The 22,512-nt window shown below is 42.1% G+C and overlaps 1 protein-coding gene across 2 annotated transcripts in view; it reads right to left on the bottom strand.

Annotated features, from left to right (window-relative positions):
• Positions 1–8,415: 8,415 nt before the first annotated feature.
• LOC142077736 (putative tRNA methyltransferase 9B) overlaps positions 8,416–22,512 on the bottom strand; it is a 47,212-nt gene continuing 33,115 nt past the window's right edge. For both annotated transcript variants that reach the window (XM_075139787.1, XM_075139788.1), the window contains one exon: positions 8,416–9,839. In XM_075139787.1, coding sequence (XP_074995888.1) covers positions 8,800–9,839 — 1,040 coding nt within the window. In that variant the 3' untranslated portion in view covers positions 8,416–8,799. The remainder of the gene's footprint in view (positions 9,840–22,512) is intronic.

Genomic DNA, 22,512 nt, shown 5'->3' with positions numbered 1-22,512 from the left:
TAAGCAAGGGTCTGCCGGGGTGGGCATGGCTGCCTCCGCAGCCTGCATGCAGAGGCCAGCGACAGCGCCGTGCTGGGCCCGCGCTGAGCACTCACACCTGCTTCACAGATCAAGTGGGAGAGGCAGCGCAGACAGACTTTTAAACACAATAGCACAGGACCAACCTCTAGATGATCCATTTCTTCAGCTGATTTAATCTTTTGAGACTCGCTTAGAATTGCTTCTGAATTGCATGCTGAGAGGATTACCCTTGCTTTCATCCAGCGTCACCTCCTGCTAGTTCCAAATGGAAACTCCAAGCTACTCCCACCCAGGTGGGACTTAAGCACTGAACAAGTCTAAGAGGTTGCAGAGGAGTCAGCTTCATGCTAGCACAGAAAGCCAGAGGTGAAACTGATTTTTAAAAAATGATCAAGAAACTAAAGGCAGCAACTACTTTAGTTAAAACTTTCTCTGCTCTGCAAAGATCAGCTGTGCAAAGGGCGAGTCATGGATTCAGACTTTATACCCTGTTTCTGAAGTCCAAATGTTAACTTCTGTGGGAAACGTTATTTTTAAAATCACATTATTTTTAGACATGCATGGTAAACAACTCTACTTGAGCATTAATCATAATAAACATATTGTCTGACTGGAAGACTGATTTTAAAAATGTATTTTGTTAAATAAATTCGTATGAGCAAAGCTGACATGAGGAATGTCCCCTTCTCTATGAAAGAAGTACCCTGATTATCGCAGGCTAGAAGGTAAGGTAGATAAGAGAAGAGTTCATTATCACAAATTTTCCTTGCAGTGCAGGGAATTCAAGATTATTACAGTTCATTGATATAAAATAATAGCTGTAATTTGTCTTCTTGGAAAGAGCTCTGGTATGCCTGAGCTGCCTTTAGTCCTTCTTACTTAACATTTTACGCCTGTGCTAACAATTAGTGCTGTAAGAATTTGTTGCACTGGATTTCAATCAATGACCCAAACCAAACCCCAGAGTTGTAGTCTGCTAAACAAAAGTTGTCTTAATGTGACAGTGAAACGTGCTTCTTGTTCTTGAATGCTGACATACTTCTCTGCATCTTTATTTTTCATAGGGAGGGAAGGAATGTAAATACCTAAACATGCAAAAGAAATTAACCTCTATTGTCAAATGTGCCCAATAGTACGTCGCACAAGTTGCATGTCAGGAATTAGCTGCGCATGACAAAATGACTAAGATGAAAAGAGTTTGCCATTAACTTCAGTATGTTGAGGAATTGACTCCAAATTTTCTCTGTCATCAAAATTGAAATTTTTTTCTGTCCAAATTAACTAGGACAACTGGGGCCTAACCCAATACTTTTTTTCTTTAAAGCAGTGGGTACTTTGCTTGTCTGAAAAATGAGCCTATTAGCAGTCAAACGTTCCCATAACAGATTTTTTTCTACTGTTGTTGTATACAGTGTGTGTGCTGAGCTTCTGGAAGAAATTGTATATTCTGTTTCAGCAATCCCTGAGCTAGTAAATATTGTCCCAATCGTTTGAGTGTTAGGTGGCATTTCAGTGCGGGTGGGTTTGGCATCTCTTAAATAGGAGCAGAAGGAGCCTGAAGCACGTAACTTCATCACTGACACCACTGGCCTATCTGTGTTTCTCCTAGCAGAGGTGCTGGGGCACCCATCACCACTTCTGTCCTGACACCTTCTTGGAGCTGATCTTCAGTCCCGTGCTAAGACATGGAGTAGGTGTTGGTCTCTCACCATGGAGCCTATTTTAGGAACAAGATGCTAAGAGATGTCGTCTAAAATGCTGGGCAACAGCTAAGGTTGGTGTCCTCTGCTTCCCTGCAGCGGTGAGAGCGTCCTTGCTACCACACCACAGTCCTCTATCAAAATCAGTCGTGGTCCAGCAGCAATGCGTGTGGGTGGCCTGGCAAGACAGGAGTACCTGCAGCTTGGAGGAATGTCCATTTTGCTGTGTCAAGGGAAACCTCTGCCACTGATACAATGAGGTACTTTATCAGAAACGTGTCCCTGATAGTCCTTTAAGTGACATTCAGCTCTTAATCAAAATTACAACTTCTTAGTCCCGTGGAAGTCCTGCAGTTACTTTTAACTCTTTCTCAGGGACCATCTCACAGAAGTTAACCACGTTACTATTTCTCAATAGAAGTCTCAGCGTTATTCCCGAAGTAGTTTCATGCCATGATAACTGCTGGAGTGCAGGTTCCTAGCTCCACCTTGTGCATGCTGTCTTCTGCCCAGGGTCCCTTCAAACCATGTCTGCGCTGCCCTTGAGATTTCTCCTCCTTTTCAGGTCCCTTTCTCAACTGGTTTGCAAAGAAGGCTGAAATACCTGAAATTCATTTCGAAGAATGAAGGTGAGTGGCAACAGCAAGAGTCAGTTTGAGCGTGGCTGGAGACAGGCAGAGGAGGTCAGCTACCTGAAACATGAAGACAAGGCAGGGGATGGCTTTAGACACTTGAAGGACAGCTGCAAGGGAGATGCCTCTCTGCTTGAGACCCAGGCAGAGATCTACAAATATTTCTTGTAGGAGGCGAGCAAGGCTCATGCTTTTCCGAAGGGTGGAGTAGAGCTCTGTAGTGCAAAGCTGGAACACTCAGCCAGAAGTGGGAGACGTGGATTCTGCACTTGCTCCATCTAAAGAGATTTAAACTAGGGTGATTCATTTTGTTTCTAATTAATAGGTTTATTTTAATATTAGTTATTATTAATGCATTTTACTGTTACCTAGCAGTGCGTTTAGGAGGGAAGTTAGAGGTTAAAAATAGCTGTTAAAAATCTGCCTCATCCATGATGGAAATAATTTCTATTGTGTATCAGTGGCTGATCTGTTTGATGGTGTCCCTGCCTGTCCCACCCAACTGTTCATTTGAAACCCCCGTGAGACTTGCTGAATCAGTGGTGTGCACAGCTGCATTTGAGGGAAATGGGAAGACTGGAATCTCTTAAAATAGCAGTAAAAAGGCAAATTGACTGTAATTTCTGAAAATGATGGTCAGTGAACTAGTTACTGTCTAATATTTGTAATTCAAATCCAGCTCACTCACCTGCCTTCCCCATCAGCCCATGGGGTTGGCAAGGCTCAGGAGGGGGCAACTCCACCTCTTCCGTTGATGTGGTCCCCTGCAGCCAAGGTTCATGGGCTAGAAAGATAGCAAACGAAAGAGCCTGGTTTGGTGCATGAGAAGGAGGGGAGGAGTCCTAGCATATGCCTATGGCTAACGTATGCCCAAGAACAGAAAAAGAAAAGGCAGTTTCTGCATGTTTCCCTGCCATAAAACATGGGATCTTCATGTAGCCCCAGTACTTCTCCTCCTCCCTGAAGCACCAGGCTGCTGTGTCCATCAAACCACCCCGCATAACAGCCACCGATGCCCAGGTCCTCCTGCCCGGCACAGTCAATGCTTCCCAACCCAGAGCTGCTGTCTTCTATTCCCTAGTGTCCCAAAACTCCTTTTTCCATGAGGACACCCCAAATTCAATACCTGTAATCCCCCAACCAGTCTTAAATCTTCCCACTCTCAAACTTCCTTACACCTCCTTTTCTGCCAGTCTGGCACCAGAGTTGCCCCTTTTTGCTCCCAGGCCCCAGCAAGTACCTCTTCTCCAGTCTCTCTGGCTGTGGCCAGCAAGCCTTGCCCAGGATAACAGTTCTTCAGTAACCTTTCCCGTGAAAGGTCTGCCTCCTGCCTCTGGTGCTTCAGGTTGGAAGGGACTTCTGGAGGTTGTCTTGTCCAACCCTCTGCTCCGAGCAGGTCCAGCCACACAGGGTTGCTCAGCCCTCAGTGGCTGAGGTTTCAGTATCTCCAAGGACAGAGGATCCACCACCCCTCCAGGCAGCCCGCTTCACTGCCCTCACAGGGAAAATCTTTTCCTAATTTTCTAATTTCTAAAAATTTCTAATTGGAACCTTCCTTTACACATTTGAGCTTGGTCAGGAGATCCCCACTCAGCTGTGTTGGCCTTCTGCCACATCTGCTCAACTTTCTGCACGTGAAATGAGTGTTCCTGTGCTTGGAAGAGGTTGTGCTCCAACACACAGTAGATCAGCAGGGTGCAGTAGAAGACATTTTCAATTTTAATTTAGCTGTGTAGAGATTCCTGAATATGGGGGTGAAGGGAAAGTGCTGGTGGAAAAAAAAAAGCTGCTGGGCTTTATCAGTAGGAAGCTTGCATTTTACTAGCCTGATTGGTTTTGTGGAAGGTGCCTTTTCTGTTCAGGTTCCCATAAAGACTCTACAGCAACTCTGGCCTGGCTTACCGTTAAAACACCTTTCTTGGGTTTTTTTTAACTTCTTTTCGGATTACCTCTGTATACAGTTATAAAAAGCAGAGTTTGGGTATGGGGCAACTGAAGGCCGAGAGATGGAGACCTACTGTCCTGCTCCCTCTCTTGGCTGACCCCGTACTTATACAAAAATTTTTTCTTGTTTTTGCCTACAACAATTTACTTTGCTGTATTGAATGTGATGCTTTTAGTTGGAAGTCTGTGTCAGCCAGTGAATGGCACAGTTTCACTATAGATAAATGTTGCCAATGTGGGCTTTCACTGCAAGCAAGCTGGTGTTCTTTTTTAAACTTGCAATAGTGTGTTCCTGTCAAATGATTTGTTGTGCCAAATTATGAAGGCGACACTTAGCACAGTCCTGGTCACAATGAGATCTGAAAGGCAAGCTAGTAAAGCACGCATTTTGAGGAATGCTTGGAATATTTTCTGTGCTTTTTACCACTTGGAATCTTTCTGCAAAATGTTGTTTTCAGTCTTGAGTGAGAAGGAAGGAAAGGAAATCAGGAGCCCCATCAAAGAGAAGAAAGAAAGAAGTCAGAATGACAAAGTAGACAAGGACAGATCCTGGGGGAAGACAGGTATACCCATTAATTGTATTTACATTTCAAAGATGAGTTAACTGCAGTGTTCTCGATCATACCCTGCACTTGGGTTCCCTGCCACACACCATGAATAAGAAATGCACTTTGGAGGACAGAGTAAGTGACCCAACAGGCTTCTTCCACTTTTAATTTCATGAGTGATCTTAATTTCAGAGGTCAGTACAAATGCCTATGGTAAGTGACTTTAGGCCAGTAATTACTAATTAAGACAGAAGGCAAGATGCTGGCTAAGGCACTTTCAAACAGATCACAGATAATCTTGCAGGAGCTGATTAACTCAAACAGAACATCTCCTTGGTGATAGCTACCAAATGATACTTGGAACATTTTTTAAAATTAAAGGGATGAGGGAGAAGGATTTATGAAACTCTTGTCTGAGTTTTCGCTGGAGAAAGAATTTTGATAATAGGTGGGATTAGCTGTTTGCCAATTAGCAGACAATCAGAAGACAGACATTTACCCAGTGGGCAAAAATCTTTTATGATTGATAGACTCACACTCCTCAAACCTGTTTACGCCAAAGGAGGATAAACGCTGACATGCTCACAGTGTCTTAGCTCTAGTGATGTGAGCTGCACGGGCTGCAGCTACCGTGCCAACTTCACGTGGGCTGCGTGGGACTCGATGTCACAGTGCTTAACGTGGCAAGCACTGAACAGAGGACCCCAGGCTGTGCTCATGGATCCCAGGATGGCTGTGGACGACCCTAAGAGGTCCACAAAAGAAACCAGGAACAGCAAAACAACTGTCTGTGGAGAAAATTGAGAAATCTCTGACACTGGGGAATTTTTAGGGACCTGCAAATCAGAAAATGTGAGAAGACACTGGCTTTATTAATATTAGTATCTGTAAAGGTGATCATCATTGGTAGATCAGAGATATCACTATCAGAGATAGTGTCAGACATTGGAAGCTTTTCTGAAAGTGTCCTTTGGACAGGTGAGGTCTCGAATGACCATACATTCAGAGTGGCAGATGCTGTAAAGAACAGCTGAGCTAGGCTGCTGCTTTTTGTCTTTTTTTTTTATTTCCAGCTTAACAATGAATTTTTCCGCATGGTTTCTACAAAATAGGGATATTTAGGCAGCACTGCTTGGCCAAAAGGCAGGGTGAGGGAAGAGTCTGTCTGATTTTGCTTTTGTTTGTGCTCCTCTTTTCCATCCTCAGAACTGAAATGATTCCTACGTACTTCCACAAGCCACAGAAAGAGATGAGCAGGTGCAGGACATGAGCCCTCTAATCCAAACAGTTGCTGAAGGTGTATTTCATTATTTGTTCTCTAATGGGGCTATTGCTTGCCATTAACTCCACAGGCAATATGGAGCACGAAGCTAGATTTACAGATCTGCATTCTAGATGCCTAAGGAGACCAGAAAAATTGTATCCTTCCATTCGAAAATCCAGCTCAGAAAAGCAGAGAGCACAAGAGGAAAACCAGTTAGGACAAAGCACGGCTCAGGAGTGCAGAGCATTTCCCTGCTACAGTCCTTGGCACAAGGTAGCGCCTAATGAACTCAGTCCTGGTTTTCCTACTGGTGTCCGGATCAAAACGGGAATTTCAGATAGAGCGAATGGCTTTATAACATTTGTGACATGCATAAATGTGAGGAAGTATTAATACATGATGCTTCCGACCAAATCCATGTTTTTACTTTCTTTCCCTCCATAGTCAGGGCCTCGTCCTGTGGCAGCTTCACTTACGAGAGGCTGAGTTTGCTTTGATCCCAGGAAGCACTCAGTGCCCTCCACAGGCAACCATCATGAGTGGAAGCCATCGTGCCTGGAAGCAGGTCTAACTCATAGTGCTTAGGCAGCACTTCGCTACAGAAGAAGTGGGCCTTTGCAGGTTGTTTCATTCCAAACAAGGACATTAACTCCTTGTTAAAGGGGAGGGTTGCTTTTAGAGCTGCTGACAGTTGTCCAGAGATTAGAATTCCTTCCAGTTAGGCTAGTACTGTCCCTGTGACATGGATCTTGTTTGGGAACACCTGACCTGGAGCAGGCAGACCAGGGGTGTCAGCTTTAGGAGAAATCTAACGGTGACTCACTGCACCCTAGGGAAGAACTGGAGATAATGAGCACCTTTCATTCAGGGAATGCTGGAGCAGGCTAAACCCTTCCACGAGGACCAGTCAGGTTCAGTTAAAATAGCTGTGTGCATTCCCAGGAAAACTAAACATCAGGTGTGCTTGAGGGTAAGGACTGGCAGCTACGATCAAAGGCATTTTTCTGGTGCGTTGTGTGGGTTAACAGCCTGTTGAACCGTAGGAGCAGACGTGATGGAGAGGCTCAGAGCTGCAACGTGCTGCTGCGGCTTTGTGCAACCTGAAGCTGCACTGAAAAATAGGGAGACGCTGTCAAGTCCTTCTGGCAATGGAAAAAAGTGTACAAAATGAAGGGAACGCTGTTGTCACAGCCAAATGGCAGCAACATTTTGTGACTGAAAATTTTCTTCACTTGCACGATGATACTAACATTTTGGGGAAAAAAAGGAGCACTGCAGAGGTAGCCATTACAGATTGAGGAGACAGATTAGCCCCTCTAGCTTTTCCACCTGAAAATACAAGATGTACTGTGATACCACCGACGTGAACTCCATGGGAGGAAGTAAAGGAAATGTGATTACAGATATTATATCCAAATTGAATTAAAGCTGCATTAAAAAACTCGGATTACTGCACAGTTCCATGCTACGTTTGAAAACATGATATGCATCTGCTACTGACAGACACGTAAAGAACATGCAGGGGCTTATTTCTCAGAAAACTAGGTTGATCTCTGACTTGCTGATTCACAAATCCACAGAAACAAAGGCAGGAAGTAAAATTACAGACAGACCTCCCTAGCGCATAAATAATCATCAGCAAAGCAGCCGTGTTCCTTGGGATTTTTGTTTGGTTTTATTTCAAATATTTACTCTACATTGTAACCTTAAGCAAAATTAATTACCTCAGTTTCTTTATCTATAAAAATCGGATAACGAATCTGATCTTCTTTGCAAAAGGCAAATCTGTAGATAAAAGCATTAGTATTGCATGCTGATGTTAATAAATATTTTCTCAGTTGACTAGCGGTCACCGGAACACTTTTCTGTGCTATGCTCATTCACTGTACAGATTTAAATGCGATATTAAATCCTTCTGACTCTTACTAGTTTTGCTGACAGGGAGAATCAATCCAGCTTAAGCATACATGTCAAGCTCACTTTTAAAACTATTTTTTGAGGGAGTCATGTACTGGCATATACGGAGGCAAATATCTCTTTGCTTTCTTGGCTCTGACTGCTGCAAAGCAATGAAAAAGACCTCTAGACTATGACAATGTCAGGAGTTACTGCCTCTGCCATGAGGGCTCTATAGACCTAGTAATTCTCATAAAAGACTGTCTCGTATGACTAGAAGTATCATATAGGCTGACAAAGTGAACTGTAGTAAAACAGTGCATCTTTCAGTTACTTCCCATGTTATGTTACATCAAGTGGCAGAGCACAATAAATTTTAAAATAGAAGTTGACATGAACAAATATAGTAATAAATTAATAACAAAGACTTTTAATGTACATGTAAAAAATAATCCAGCAATCACCTTCCAACTGTATTTTACCTATTTTCAAGCAACAAAACACAGCTGGCAGCTGTTTATTAAAAGGGATCAGTGTGCTAGGATGTGCTCAGTCTGAAATAATAACTCTAGGAAAAAGATTTCAATAGAGATGTATTTTAAGAACAAAATCAAAGAAAACGAAGTCACAGAACCTGAGAGTTTCAAAGCACTCTCCTCCTCATACGTCCCCCTCTCCCCTGAAACAAACCCAAGGCTACAAGAAGCTTCAGGAAAGACTTTCAAAGGCACTGAGCTTTCAAAAGGAAGAAAGCCCTGAAGTATTCTCTGGGCATTTCAATAAGGAAATTTCCTCTATATCTTCCACACTTCAGTCTTCTCTGCGATCACGCACCAGTTGGCATGGTCAAAGTATGAGTGAGTAATATGTAGCTCGGGAATGTGACGCTCTATCAGCTCAGCCAACTCCCCTTCTTTAAAAACGTGGTAGTACCTCAGCCATGCCCCACCAGGACCCGTCTGCTGTCTTCTCTGCGTGGTTAGGGAGCGCTCATTGACTGCTTTCTGCAGAGGAGAGCCTGTTCTCCTTTTGTTCTGAGGTTGGCAGAAAGCTCCTTGTTTTGGGTGATGGTCTATTTTAAGTTGTTGTCTGACAGCTAATTCTTTCTGATGTGAAATCAGGTCAGGTAAACAGACTCCGCTGCAGCCGTGAATAGTATCTGCAGCCATAGGCAGCTGTATAGTTGCTTGCCCTAATTCTGAATAGCAACTTCTGAAAGCCTTCGAGCAGCGTGACATGGGCAGCACAGGTTTAACAGCCGCTTCAAAAGCCCTTGTATTTTCAAAACTCCGTTTGCAATGTTGAAAAAAGTTGGAAGCGCGTTTCAGAAAGCCACACTCTCTGTTTTTTTCAACTTTTTTCCCTCTGTTTAATTCATTCAGCTGAACACCATAATTGCAGTATCTAATGAGCTCTTCTTGGTGCCACTGATCACCCACATCTAATACCGAGTCAAGCGATCTTGAGAACAGAGACCATCTCAGAGATTTCTCTAACACCATGCACGGCGCTTTTTTCTCGCCTCCACAGGATGAGCTCTTTGCTGTCCTGTGTACCTCTGAAGTCCCATCCAACTTATGACAGGGCTGGTTCAAAGCCAGCCCTTTGTCCTTGTGAAGAATTGATTTTTGTACTCCACATGAGCAAGGCTCACCCGAGGAGCAGGAAGGGGGTGAAGGATTCCAAGGAACAAAGACGTCTTGCTTTTCAAATCTTCTCCGTTTTTGCTCCATTGCCCACACATATATCATTATCTGGCCTCCTACTCTCAAGATGCGAGCCATCTCTTTTATTGCTTGCATGCGCCTCTCTTCCGTTGAAAAATGGTGAATCACTAGAACAGAACAGATAAGGTGAATAAGTATCCCTCGAGGCACTAATGAATACAGAGTATAAGGACAAGGACTGGCTCTGACACACTGGCAGCTGGTGGTTTGCACCACAGGAATACATCATTTATCTTCCATTGTGCTACGCATTATTGTACTATCTGTAACATGTGAAAAGAGTTCGTAACACACTGACTTATTTTAAAAACACAGCAGAATTTAGAAACGTTGAAACAAGTGACATCTTTCAGATTGGCAATAAACAACACAACAGTCTTGTTTTCTCAATGAAAGGCTACCACTTGGTCAGTGGCAAAGCAACCTGGCCCTTTTTTACCCTCATCTAATGCTCATCTGCAGCCTGAAAGAAGCACTTCTGAAAGACCGAGGCCATACATGGTCCTTGCAACAGCCATGCTAGTGATCCTGCTGACGATACCCATTAAAAATGGACTAGGTTAAAACTGCTTGCCCATTCCTCCTCCTTTATTAACAGACGTCAGTAACAGAGCAGGAAAAATGAACAGTCACTATCAGCCTGGGATGCATTTAAATCATCAACATATGGGTGAAAGACACTTAGTCAATTAGCATTTGTCTACTTCTGCCATTAACAAACATATATCATGAAAACAAATAATTAGATAATCCTACTCTTGCTTGATAACCCCCCTCACCACACAAACGCGTGACGTGGAGAACGCCTCATTGTTATGATGGCGAAACTCAAGCAGCACAGCTTCGCTTGAGTCAGAACTGAGTTTAAATTTGAATCCCATTTCAATAAAAATTTCTGCTCCAAAAAGGTCAATTGGTCTCTGGATTTGGCAGGAATTTGCCAAACGGCAGCTCTGCAGGTTGGCTCCTGCTCTAGAGCAAATCCCAGCAAACGTCGACGTTGATCAGGTCTTGGTGCACAGCAGGGAATTCAGCAAAGTTTCAGCTACATCAAATGAATGCTACATGAGAAATAAGAATAGGAGACAATCCTGGAATAGTGCTGGGAAGGAAAGTGCACGTATTAAAGACGCTGAAAATGAAAAGCAATAGAACTAGCGATATTTATCCAACCTTATATTTTCCTCAGTGAAAATGCCTGTGCCAGTTTGGGCAGATATTTCTACACATACCACTTCAGGTTACAATGATAAACCAGTTTTTGGTTAAGCTGTTGAGGTGTTGGTTTCCACAAAAAAATAACAGATCTTTCAAGGAAAAAAAGGTGCAAGCTTTTGATTCGTTCTAGAAATGTAAGTACAGAAAATGCTAGCAGAAGCTCTGTATCTGCAGCCTCTCTGTGTCTGTCAGGGCGGCCATTCACCATCAGATCCATTTTGCCTCAGAAAAAGAGACACTTCACAATTAAAAGAATAACAGCATGCAATCCAGCCGAGATAGGAAAACACTCTCCCTGCAATGAATGATGCATTCAGAGCTTCAGCGGCAATGTGAGAATCAAAAGGCAAGCTTTGAAGAAATAGGGTCTTTTAACGTTTAGTTATTCAGCTGCTCTGCTGTAGGTTTCACTTGTTTGAGATGAACAGAAATAAATTCCAAAAGCTCAGGTCTTCTAGCACTAGTCGAGATGTTGACATTGAAACATTATGGCCTTTTTAATTAAAAAGACATCAAGTATCATTTAAGAAATTACAGTGTATTAATAAAATTTCACACTGAGCAAAACTTCAGTGTTGTCAAGATAAATTTGTCAGGTAATTTTAAAAGCTATGGGTGATGTACTCCGTTTAAAAATGCATAACTCAAGGAAACAGAGCATCTGCATGGGGCAACATCGCACTCTCCTGAAATCAGAGATTATCATGTGAATTATTGCACGATTGCTTTTAATAAAAGCCAAACCTGTCAGGCTCCAAGATCACCATGCAGCCACACTCACCTAAAGCAAGTGGCTTATAAAAAATAAAATTTCTTTCTTTTCCTTGACATTAAATTCCTTGTATGTTGAAACTGTGTTTAAACTGAACAATCTGCACTGTGCAGTAAAGGTGCCGTTTCAGAGATGGAGTGGCTCACATTAGCTGGCAATGAGGCACAAACACTCACCGGGGGCCTGATTGCAGCCCAGCAGCGACATGAGCCTGCTTCCCTCCCCTCCGGTGGAAACGGTTCAAATCTGCTTCTCCTGCAACTCCTCTCATACTGACGAGTAGGTGGCACTGGGGGTGATATTTCATAGAATCGTAGGATGGCTTGGGTTGGAAGGGACCTTCAAAGATCACCTAGTCCAACCTCCTTAGATTGAGTTGTCAAAGCCCCATCCAACCTGGCCTTGAACACTTCCAATGATGGGGCATCCATAACTTCTCTGGGCAACCTATTCCAATGTCTCACCACCCTCATTGTAAAAAAATTCTTCCTAATATTTAATCTAAATCTACCCACTTTCAGTTTAAACCCGTTGCCCCTGTCCTGTCACTACAGGCCCTGTAGTAAAAAAGTCTCTCTCCGTCTTTCTTACAAGTCCCCTTTAAGCATTGAAAGACCACAATAAGGTCTCCCTGGAGTCTTTCAGTGCTACACCCCTAGAACAATCTTTCACCAGCTGTTCAACATATTTTAAGGTGATTTCCCACCATCCAAACACTATAAAACAAGGGTCCAGATGCTTGAAAATGCATTTGTCATAACGACTGGTACTTTAAATGAAAATTAGTTTTGTCCTAAATTACAATAAATACAGAAGCTTGCAAGTGGTGAAAACAATATCAGGGCAGAGGAAACTCATCCCAGGTCAAAGCAAACAACCCTCCAGCATGGGGCTGTGGCAGCAGTCAGCACCAGATGTTCAGGAAAGAAAGAAGGGAAGAACAGTGACACTCTCTCCTCTCGCCTCCTGCGGTCAGCAGCCTAAGAGCTTCCTCAGCCACAGGCTGGAGCTTGTATCTAATAGCCAGTGATGGATCTGTCCTCCATGGATATTTTCTTGGATTCACTTGTACTTCTGATTACACAAATTCACATGTCAAAGGAATCCGCAATTCAATTATGTATTTTTTAGAAAAATGGTTCCTTCTGTTTTTAATCTTTCCCCATGGTTCTCCTGTTGTAAGAAACCACAGACATTTACCCCCTATTCACTAATTTAATATCGTTTGTGGGTTCCAGGATGCTATCCCTCTCTCCCTCAGGAGCAACATGATGTATACACTTCTTTTATGATAATTCTATGATGATACTGTTTTTTCTTAGGTGAAGAGCCCTAGCCCATTAATCTATCCTCATACATAAACAGTTTGTACCTTTGATCATTATAAGGACCTTTACTAGTTCATCTATATCCTTGCGGAGATGTAGAAAACCTGAATTTCATGCAGTATGCAAGATATGGATGCACCAGGTATTTATCTTCTACCATTCTTCTGGATTTTCATTTTTGTTTTTAATATTTCAATACTTTTTTGACCAGGTTTGAACACTGAGCTAATATTTTTCAGGGCAATGAAAATGAATCTGACAATGACTTCAGTATCTCTTTCCTGAACAAGAACGGGGGTACCACTGTGCCTGTACACGTAGTTATTTTTTTCTATGCATATTACCTAGCATTTATCCACAAGTACTTTTCTGCAATTTTGCACCCAGTCATTAGTTGCACATGAGACTTTTTTTGCAACTCTTTGCAGTCAGTAATCCTAAATAACTCTATGTTATCACCAACTCTACTTGTCACCAGCAAACTTTATCACTAGCCTATTCATTCCATTGTAATTATAAATTACATAGGAATCTGTTGAACAGCGGCCTTTTTATAGGTGCCATACACCTAAGCATTCAACATTGAGTCTTTCAGCACTTTCCACACTCGTCTGCTAGCATTTTACCCTTCTGGCTTTCCCTTTCAATTTTCCTTTTTGGTAGTAAACTTTTTATGCAGTGGATTTTAAGCATTTTTGTTTCTAGCAGGAGGTTTGATTAACGGTCACATTACAGGCAGTGACATAATGTGGTTCTTGCACAATTATTTATTGATGTGGGCCTGATGCACCGTTTCAGACTAATAAGAGTTGTTTCCCTTTTGTGGGTTCTCAGATTAATCTTTCCAAGAGGCTTCGTGCCCCTGTGTATCATTTACACAACCTACATATGGATAATTGCAGTTTCTCAATATTGTGTTTTCTGCCCTCACAGCCCTCGCAATCTCTGTTAACAATCTGTGGTTATTTTCCCCAAGTTTATCAGAGAGTTAGTGATCCATCCTTATTATTACACTGCTCTCCTCTGGAGCCTCTACCTACTATCGTTTCTTCCAGAAGATTATCCTCATGCTTTTTTCCACAGAAGAATATTCAGAGCTTTTTAGCTGTTATGCAACCCTTGTAACAAAAGCTAGAAAAATACCTTAAGTTCACTACAAAAAGGGCTTTAATGAATATCATTATCATACTGACCAACACCATGCCATGGTGATGAGGACAAGTAGGACCACATTCAATTTTTTAAACATCCAAACAAACCGTTCCAAAAAAGAAATCTAAGCACAAAAATATTTGTTTGGGGTGAGCACAGGTGCTTGTCCAAAACCCCTGACAGCTCTTTGCAGTAGCAAGGCCTTGCTTCATGGATTAACAGTTGTTATAAATCAAGCATTCCTTTTCATTTTGGCCATACATTCCCCTAGTGTACCTAAAAGTCAATCCAAATTAATTTTGTGCCATGTACTGCTCATTCCCACCACTTTTGTTTAAATTGAAGATTAAAAGATTTTTCCAACTGAAAAATACATAATGCAATTTTAGATTTCAAAGGGAGGGGGTGAAGAGGAAAGGAGAACATTTCAAAGATCCTTCTCTTCTTCATTTCATAAGAATATAATTAACTGGTCCTTCTCTTAATTTAATACTGTGACTAATCCTACTAAAAGGGATTATTTAGAACAAGCAGACAATGCAAGATACATTTTTGTGTCATTCAGCTGTCTTCAGAGAACAAAACTGAAAGCATCAACAACTTTGAATATTTTTTTAGAAGTCATTTTCAAAATGAACATTTTAGGTCAGTGATTCAATTTAAACCCTGTTAAATGGCAAAAAGAAATCTGTGTAATCAGAAATTGCTCTTCTCTGTCAGATTTCTTTACTGAAGTTAAATCAGAGACTTTTGGGAAGTATTTAAGGATCACACAATCTTTATCTCAGAGACTCTTTTGTAGATACTGTATATACACTTCAGAGGTCACTATCTCTGTCAGCTCTAATAATAGGAACAATTGGAACATATATAGAAGGCATGATTCTAAGTTAAATATGATTTTATTCTCTTCATTATGGTGGTATCAAAAATAAAAAGGGGAGAAAAAATACTAATATACCAAAGAATTATTTAAAAGAACTACTGAGTAAACTTCAAACAGTGTTTCCATTAAAATCTTTTTCCTATTAAAAACATAACTCATTAATTACTTAGGTCGGAAAATTTGTTCCTTTTTTAATTTTCCCACATTTATGGTTGGCATTAGCCAATGAGGATGCTGCCTTTATAAAAATCATTATAATTATGAAATTTAATTAACTTATTAAAACCTTGATTCAGGAATATAATTAAACGCTTAATTTTAAGCATCTGAGTAGCTACGCTGGTTTCAGTGGGATTACTTCTGCGTTTATATTAAAGATAATTCTGAAATGCTTGTGACAGCAGCATAGATGTGGGGACACCTATAGCTAAAACCAGCAAAAAAGGGTAATAAAATAAGGTCAGGTGGAGCAACTCTCTTCAAGCCGTTCCCCTCTGCTTTGTGCCATCCTCGAGGCGCCTGCTCTGAGCCTGAATTACGCCTCCCCTCTTCCCACCCAGAGCAGCAGGGCCCTGCCTGCAGCCCCGCTCTCACCAGCTGCAGAACCTCTGGGGTTCACCCGGTGGGCTCTCAGAGCGGCTCAGTCTGCTCTTGAGCCCCATTTAATCTTGCTTGTACACTTTAGTCACTGCATACAGAGGAAATAACGCAGGCAGCTGCCGACTTTGCTTCCCTCCTGGGTGTGCTCCTATGTGCTGGGCTACGGGATTAGGCTCCTCTTCCACCTCCTTTGGGCTTTTTGGCTGCAGGTTCCAAGGTCTGGTGGTGGTTTTCTCCACCCAGCGCAGATGGGTGTTCGAGGATTGGGGCATCTCCCCAGGTATTGGAAATGTGGTTTGAACCCCCCACCAGCTGAGGGAGGAGGTGAATCGAGCTCTCCCGCTTTCTGGGTGAATGCCCTGAGGACTTGACTGCACTGGAAAAAGAAAAAAAGCAAAATCTCCACAATGCTCTGTCAGACACCGACCCCAAAAGAGGCCTTGGCACTACGGATCTTTATTTAGTGAAGAAGGTTTAAATGTGCATCCAGCTCAGGTGCCTGAACGCCGTTCTGGATCCATTCTGGATCTCAATATTTTACTCGGCAGGAGAATAAGCTTTTGTTAGTACAGAGTGAAACCCTCGTGCCTGGGAGCCTGCCAAAACCGTCACGTGGAAGCTGCTCAGCCATCGCTCCTTCCAAAACCACGGCCGCGTTGCTCTGCACCCTGAGAGAGCAGAGGACAACAGCCGTACATGAGCAAGTTGTGCAGCCGGTGAGAAGCTGTCACCTCTTTTAATGACACCCAACAGCTGGTCAAGACCTTGCAACCAGGTAACATGTTGTTAAGAACATATAGGTGAGATTTAAAACACGTATACTGTCAACACGATGACAGTGATAAGACCACAGATAGCCGATTCCGGTCTAAAATAAATGATTACATTTGAAAATGCTGAGCAGGCTGCTGGCTACTACTGTGAAAATCAAACTAAATATAAGGGTGTATTTGGAGTTTGCACCAGTTCTGCACTCCAGTAACTTGGAGCAATAGAGGTGACTGTAAGGGGCAGAGCTCGTTCTGTTGTGATGCACATTTTTCTAAGAAAAAAAAAAAAGAGTCTCAAGTTTTCTGACCTGACCCCATCCTGAGATAGCTATGTATCATCCACTGGAAATAAACTTAGGATATTTTTGATATATCAATTATAACTTACATGAAAATGTCAATGCAAGGAACACAAAGCTTCTGGTTTAATTAGGTGAGATAAAAATCAGGCTCCTCGCTGTTGGCGAGAATTGCGCTGATAGACAACGCTGCCAGCTGACAAGACCAGTGAAAGCAACCGCGTGAAGGACAGATAAAGCCTGCAGGTGTTAATCACAGGCTCTCGCTGCACCTCTAAGAATTTGCCATTACTAGCTTAGAAATAACTGTATTATTTGCTTTAAATAAAACACTAACAGTGATGATACCAAAGCTGAAATCAGGGCTTGCAGATGTCTCAGAAGCAGCAGAGGTACCCTGTGGGTTGCCTCATAAAAACCAGGAAATCCCACTATGGGCGGCATTTCTCCTCTGTCTCCAAGACCTCTTGTGATATTCAGACTTTGCTAGTATTTTGCAACTCTGACTTCCATCAGGGAGGAGAGTTCACCGCTGTGAGAGGGGCTGCATTAACATTAGGCAGCAACTGGTTATAGGAGAGTCAATGGATTTTTCTCAAAAAGGCCAGGTGGCCTTTACATTAAAATAGATGCAGAAAAATAGAAGTTGTTCATTTTCCAGCTCCAAGGCAGAATTAAACACTTGGCCCAAATGTGACCCAAATTGGTCTAACCTGCTCTTAAAAGCCTTCTAATATCTGAGGTAAATAACCTTTGCTGCAGGGTAAGATGATTCTTTTTTTTTCTTCCCATGTCAAATAAAGATCAGCTTTCTGCAAAAATCATTTATGTATTTGAAGACTATTACGTTTCCTTCAGTCTTTTTTTTTTTTCTTTCTTGACTAACCAAACCCAATTCCTTCAGCTTCCTCTAATAATTCAGATTTTCTAAACATCAGTTATTTAAAATGTCTCCATATTGATGGCAAACTTTGTAAGGCATGGTCCCCAAAAGCAGATATGATATTCCACCTAGGATCTCAAAAGTACCAAGCGCAGGAGGGTGACTCATTCTTCTGCCTTCCATGAAACTGCTCTGTCACCGTACCCCAGACAGGTATCTGCCTGGTTTTGTAACAGCACGACACTACTCACACGTATCTGGCCTGTGGTCCATCTTGCCTGGCCATTATTTCTCACTTTGTTCATTGAATGTTTCCTTCCCAAGCATGGTATGTCCCTCTCGATGGTTTCTGTATCTCTTCTTGTTGATTTCAGACAACTCTCCATCATTTGGATGCCAAATCCCACCTTCCAAAATAACTCCAACTCTTCCTACATCGGAACTGTTCACAAAGTGTTCAATATGCTCTCTAGCCTGCCATCAAAGTTATTAATTAAAATTTTGCATAGAAACAGATGTAGGGTGGGTCCCAAGAGCACCCCATTTGAAATGTCTCCTGATTGGACACTGAACCACTGATCCATTTTAGGAATCATTTTTTTTCCACATTCTTAGCTCTATTTACTTATTTTACTTGCAACAATGACACAAGAGTCAAGATATATATCATGTCTTCTCCTGCTGCCCTGTCTATTGGGATGATTACCCTGTCAAAGACAGAAAGCAGATTGGCTTGCTCCTGACAAATATATGCTGGCTGTTTCCCATTACATTAGTATTCTGTAGGTTTGAAAAATTTATTCTCTTTAAATTAGATTATTTAAATTATTTATTCTAGTATCCTTGCATAAATCTAAGTTAGGCTGCTTTCCTCTTGATGTCCTTTCTCTCTCGTTTGGAAAAAAGTATTATGTTTGCTTTTCTTCACTTGCTGGAGATCTTAAACATAATCTGCTAATTCACAATAGCTTAAGATTAATTTCATGATTTCCCAACAATTTGTGTAAACTAGTTTATCTAAACATTCTTTAAGATGTTATTTCCTTTTTATAGTCTAAACCCCTGTCCTCTGGTTAAAACTCTACTAACTTATTGATGACTACTATTAACTTTTTGTAAAGACCAAATAAAAATGCAACTTCCCCTGGCATCTGTTATTTGCTCTTCTTTCCTTTTTGTTTTTCGCTTGCTTTGTATGCATTTCTAAAACCTTCACACCATTCCTTATGATTATTGATAGTCATGTTTTTTGATGATTTCTTTTCAATTTCTATGGCATTAAAGAGTTCCTGATGCTATCATACTAGACCTCGTTATACTCTGCTTTCCACTGGGACAGATTCTATGGACAACTGGAGGCTTGCCAATGTGACGCCTATCTACAAGAAGGGCTGGAAGGAGGATCCGGGGAACTACAGGCCGGTCAGCCTGACCTTGGTGCCGGGGAAGATTATGGAGCAGTTCGTTTTGAGGGTGCTCACAAGCCGTGTCTGGGACAACCAGGGGATCAGATCCAGCCAGCATGGGTTCATGGAAAGCAGGTCCTGCTTGACCAACCTGATCTCCTTCTATGACCGGGTGACCCGCCTCGTGGATGAGGGAAAGGCTGTGGATGTGGTCTACCTGGACTTCAGTAAAGCCTTTGACACTGTCTCCCACGGCATTCTCCTAGAGAAGCTGGCGGCTCATGGCTTAGACAGGTGCACTCTTTGCTGGGTAAAAAATTGGCTGGACAGCCAAGCCCAGAGAGTTGTGGTGAATTGTTCAGTCTTGTTCAATATCTTTATCAACGATAAAAGGAGGGGATCGTGTGCTCCCTCAGTAAGTTTGCAGATGACACCAAGTTGGGCAGGAGTGTTGATCTGCTGGAGGGTAGGAAGGCTCTGCAGAGGGACCTGGACAGGCTGGATCGATGGACCGAGGCCAACTGTATGAGGTTCAACAAGGCCAAGTGCCAGGTCCTGCACTTTGGCCACAACAACCCCAGGCAACGCTACAGGCTTGGGGAAGAGTGGCTGGAAAGCTGCCCGGAGGAAAAGGACCTGGGGGGTGCTGGTCGACAGCCGGCTGAACATGAGCCGGCAGTGTGCCCAGGTGGCCAAGAAGGCCAACGGCATCCTGGCCTGTATCAGAAACAGTGTGGCCAGCAGGAGCAGGGAGGTGATCGTGTCCCTGTACTCGACACTGGTGAGGCCGCACCTCGAATACTGTGTTCAGTTTTGGGCCCCTCACTACAAGAAGGACATTGAGGTGCTGGAGCGTGTCCAGAGGAGGGCAACGAAGCTGGTGAAAGGGTCTGGAGCACAAGTCTTATGAGGAGCGGCTGAGGGAACTGGGGTTGTTTAGCCTGGAGAAGAGGAGGCTGAGGGGAGACCTTATCACCCTCTGCAACTACCTGAAAGGAGGTTGTAGTGAGGTGGGTGTTGGTCTCTTCTGCCAAGTAACTAGCGATAGGACGAGAGGAAATGGCCTAAAGTTGCGCCAAGGGAGGTTTAGGCTGGACATTAGGAGAAATTTCTTTACTGAAGGAGTGGTCAGGCCTTGGAACAGGCTGCCCAGGGAAGTGGTTGAGTCACCATCCCTGGAAGTATTTAAAAGACGTGTAGATGTGGCGCTTAGGGACATGGTGTGGTGGGCATGGTGGTGTTGGTTTGATGGTTGGACTCGATGATCTTAGAGGTCTTTTCCAACCTTAATGATTCTATGATTCTAGGTTGCTTGTTGTGCCTTTAATATGGCTTATTTTAGGAAATTTAATTTGCTGACCACAGTGCCTTTTTGTTGGAAAAAGTTAAAAAACTGTTAGAATGTAATCCCAATTGATCCTTAGGAAAAACAGAATTTAGGAGAACTGGCAGGTAGTGACGATATACTTATCTGACAAAACTCAGTGTTAGGCAGAAATAACCAAGGTTACACAGAAATACGAGGTTTCTTTATGGGATAAAGAAACTATGTCATGAAGGCATTACAATGTTGTGCCCATATTAATTGGCACAACAGTGCAATATGTGCAACTACACTGATATGATCTGATATTAACACTGGGTTTCTTCTTGCTCAGCATCTCATTGAATTTTACCACAAAGACAGAACCTTATATAAAAGGGACATGGGACATGGTTTAGTGGACATGGTGTGTTGGGTTGACGGTTGGACACGATGATTTTAGAGGTCTTTTCCAACCTGTATGATTCTATGATTCTATGATTCTATGATAATAAGGAAACTCTCTTGGACCTTTTATTCAGACTTCTTTTTTCGCCAAGAGTCTCTTCCACTTGTAAACTTTAAGAATTATACTACTTGCAATTACACTGATCATTTTCTCAGACAGTGTAAATTAGAGGACTAGACAGGTTTACGTCCTTTAGGTTCCCCTCACTTTCGCTGTTAAATTACCACATGACTAAAAGATCACAGATTAAAGCGAAGTTAATTTTCACAAATTGGTATTAACACCAAGGAAAGCCATTTGATGCTGTTCACTCCAGGAACCCTTTTTTCCCACTGGGATGAAGAGTCTGATCAGATATTTCAGTAATATAAAATAACTTTACTGACTTGAGTATCTGACTCCTAATAGCAGAGGAAAATGTGATGTCTTCACCTTTGCATTTGGAGGAAAGAAATTACTTATCTAAATTAATACAAAAAGCTTCTTCTTATTCCTTGCCCATCTCAGAGTCCAAGACCTCAGCATATACAAGATTTTATTAATACAGCAATAAGGAGAAAGCCACGTTGACAGAGGTAAAGCCATGCTAAAAAATCAGTCCTGCATTATAATTCGGAACAATTCCTTAGCCAAAGTGGAAACATGAGTGCCTGCATTACTGCAAGTAGCAGAAATTCTGCTTATTTCAATAATACAGGAATGGCTTCATCATGTTAACAATAACAAAGCCATCAGTATATGGCAAAGGGGATGATTTCTGTTGTTCGGTGATATTAAATCTCAAATAAAATTATTCTATGAATACACTAGGAAAGTGAATATGATTTCTTTCCTAAGGCAGTGAAAACATTGTGGAATGAATTGCATACTCACAGGGCAAATTTGTCTTGAACAGAATGTTAAGCATTTGAAAGCAGCACATTCTAAACTTTTGCTGATATACCATGTCTAGATTTGTTTCTTGTCAGCATAGGTTATTCCATTCATGGAACTGGCAAAAATCCTTTATTATATATGCATACGCAATAGGCGTTGAGTACAAAGAAAAACCATCAAGTTAGGCTTGACACTCCTCTTCTGCCAATATTTCCTACTACAGATCTGACTTTAGAACACCTACAGAAATTTCTTGTCTCCTTTGACAATCTCCTGAAGATTAAAAGAACACATGCTGACCGAAACTGTAGCATATATGTACTAGTATTATATCACATAGTAGTATATATAATAATTCAACATATTATTTGAAGCTTTATAATGCATCTGAACCATATTTTTAGCAGTAATAAGGAAACACGATTGTTACTATGGTTCATGCATGATCTGTGATGGTAAAGGCTGTAATAGAAATAACTTTGTAATTTGCAGCAGTCTTATAGAATCATAGAATCATTAAGGTTGGAAAAGACCTCTAAGATCATCGAGTCCAACCGCCAACTCAACACCACCATGCCCACTACACCATGTCCCTAAGCGCCTCATCTACATGTCTTTTAAATATTTCCAGGGATGGTGACTCAACCACTTCCCTGGGCAGCCTGTTCCAAGGCCTGACCACTCCTTCAGTAAAGAAATTTTTCCTAATATCCGATCTAAACCTCCCTTGGCGCAACTTTAGGCCAATTCCTCTCATCCTATTGCTAGTTACTTGGGAGAAGAGACCAACACCCACCTCACTACAACCTCCTTTCAGG

The sequence above is a fragment of the Calonectris borealis genome, chromosome 1, assembly GCF_964195595.1.
Source record: "Calonectris borealis chromosome 1, bCalBor7.hap1.2, whole genome shotgun sequence".
In the NCBI taxonomy this organism is placed as follows: Eukaryota; Metazoa; Chordata; class Aves; order Procellariiformes; family Procellariidae; genus Calonectris; species Calonectris borealis.
This window is presented reverse-complemented; position numbering and strand designations above follow the sequence as displayed.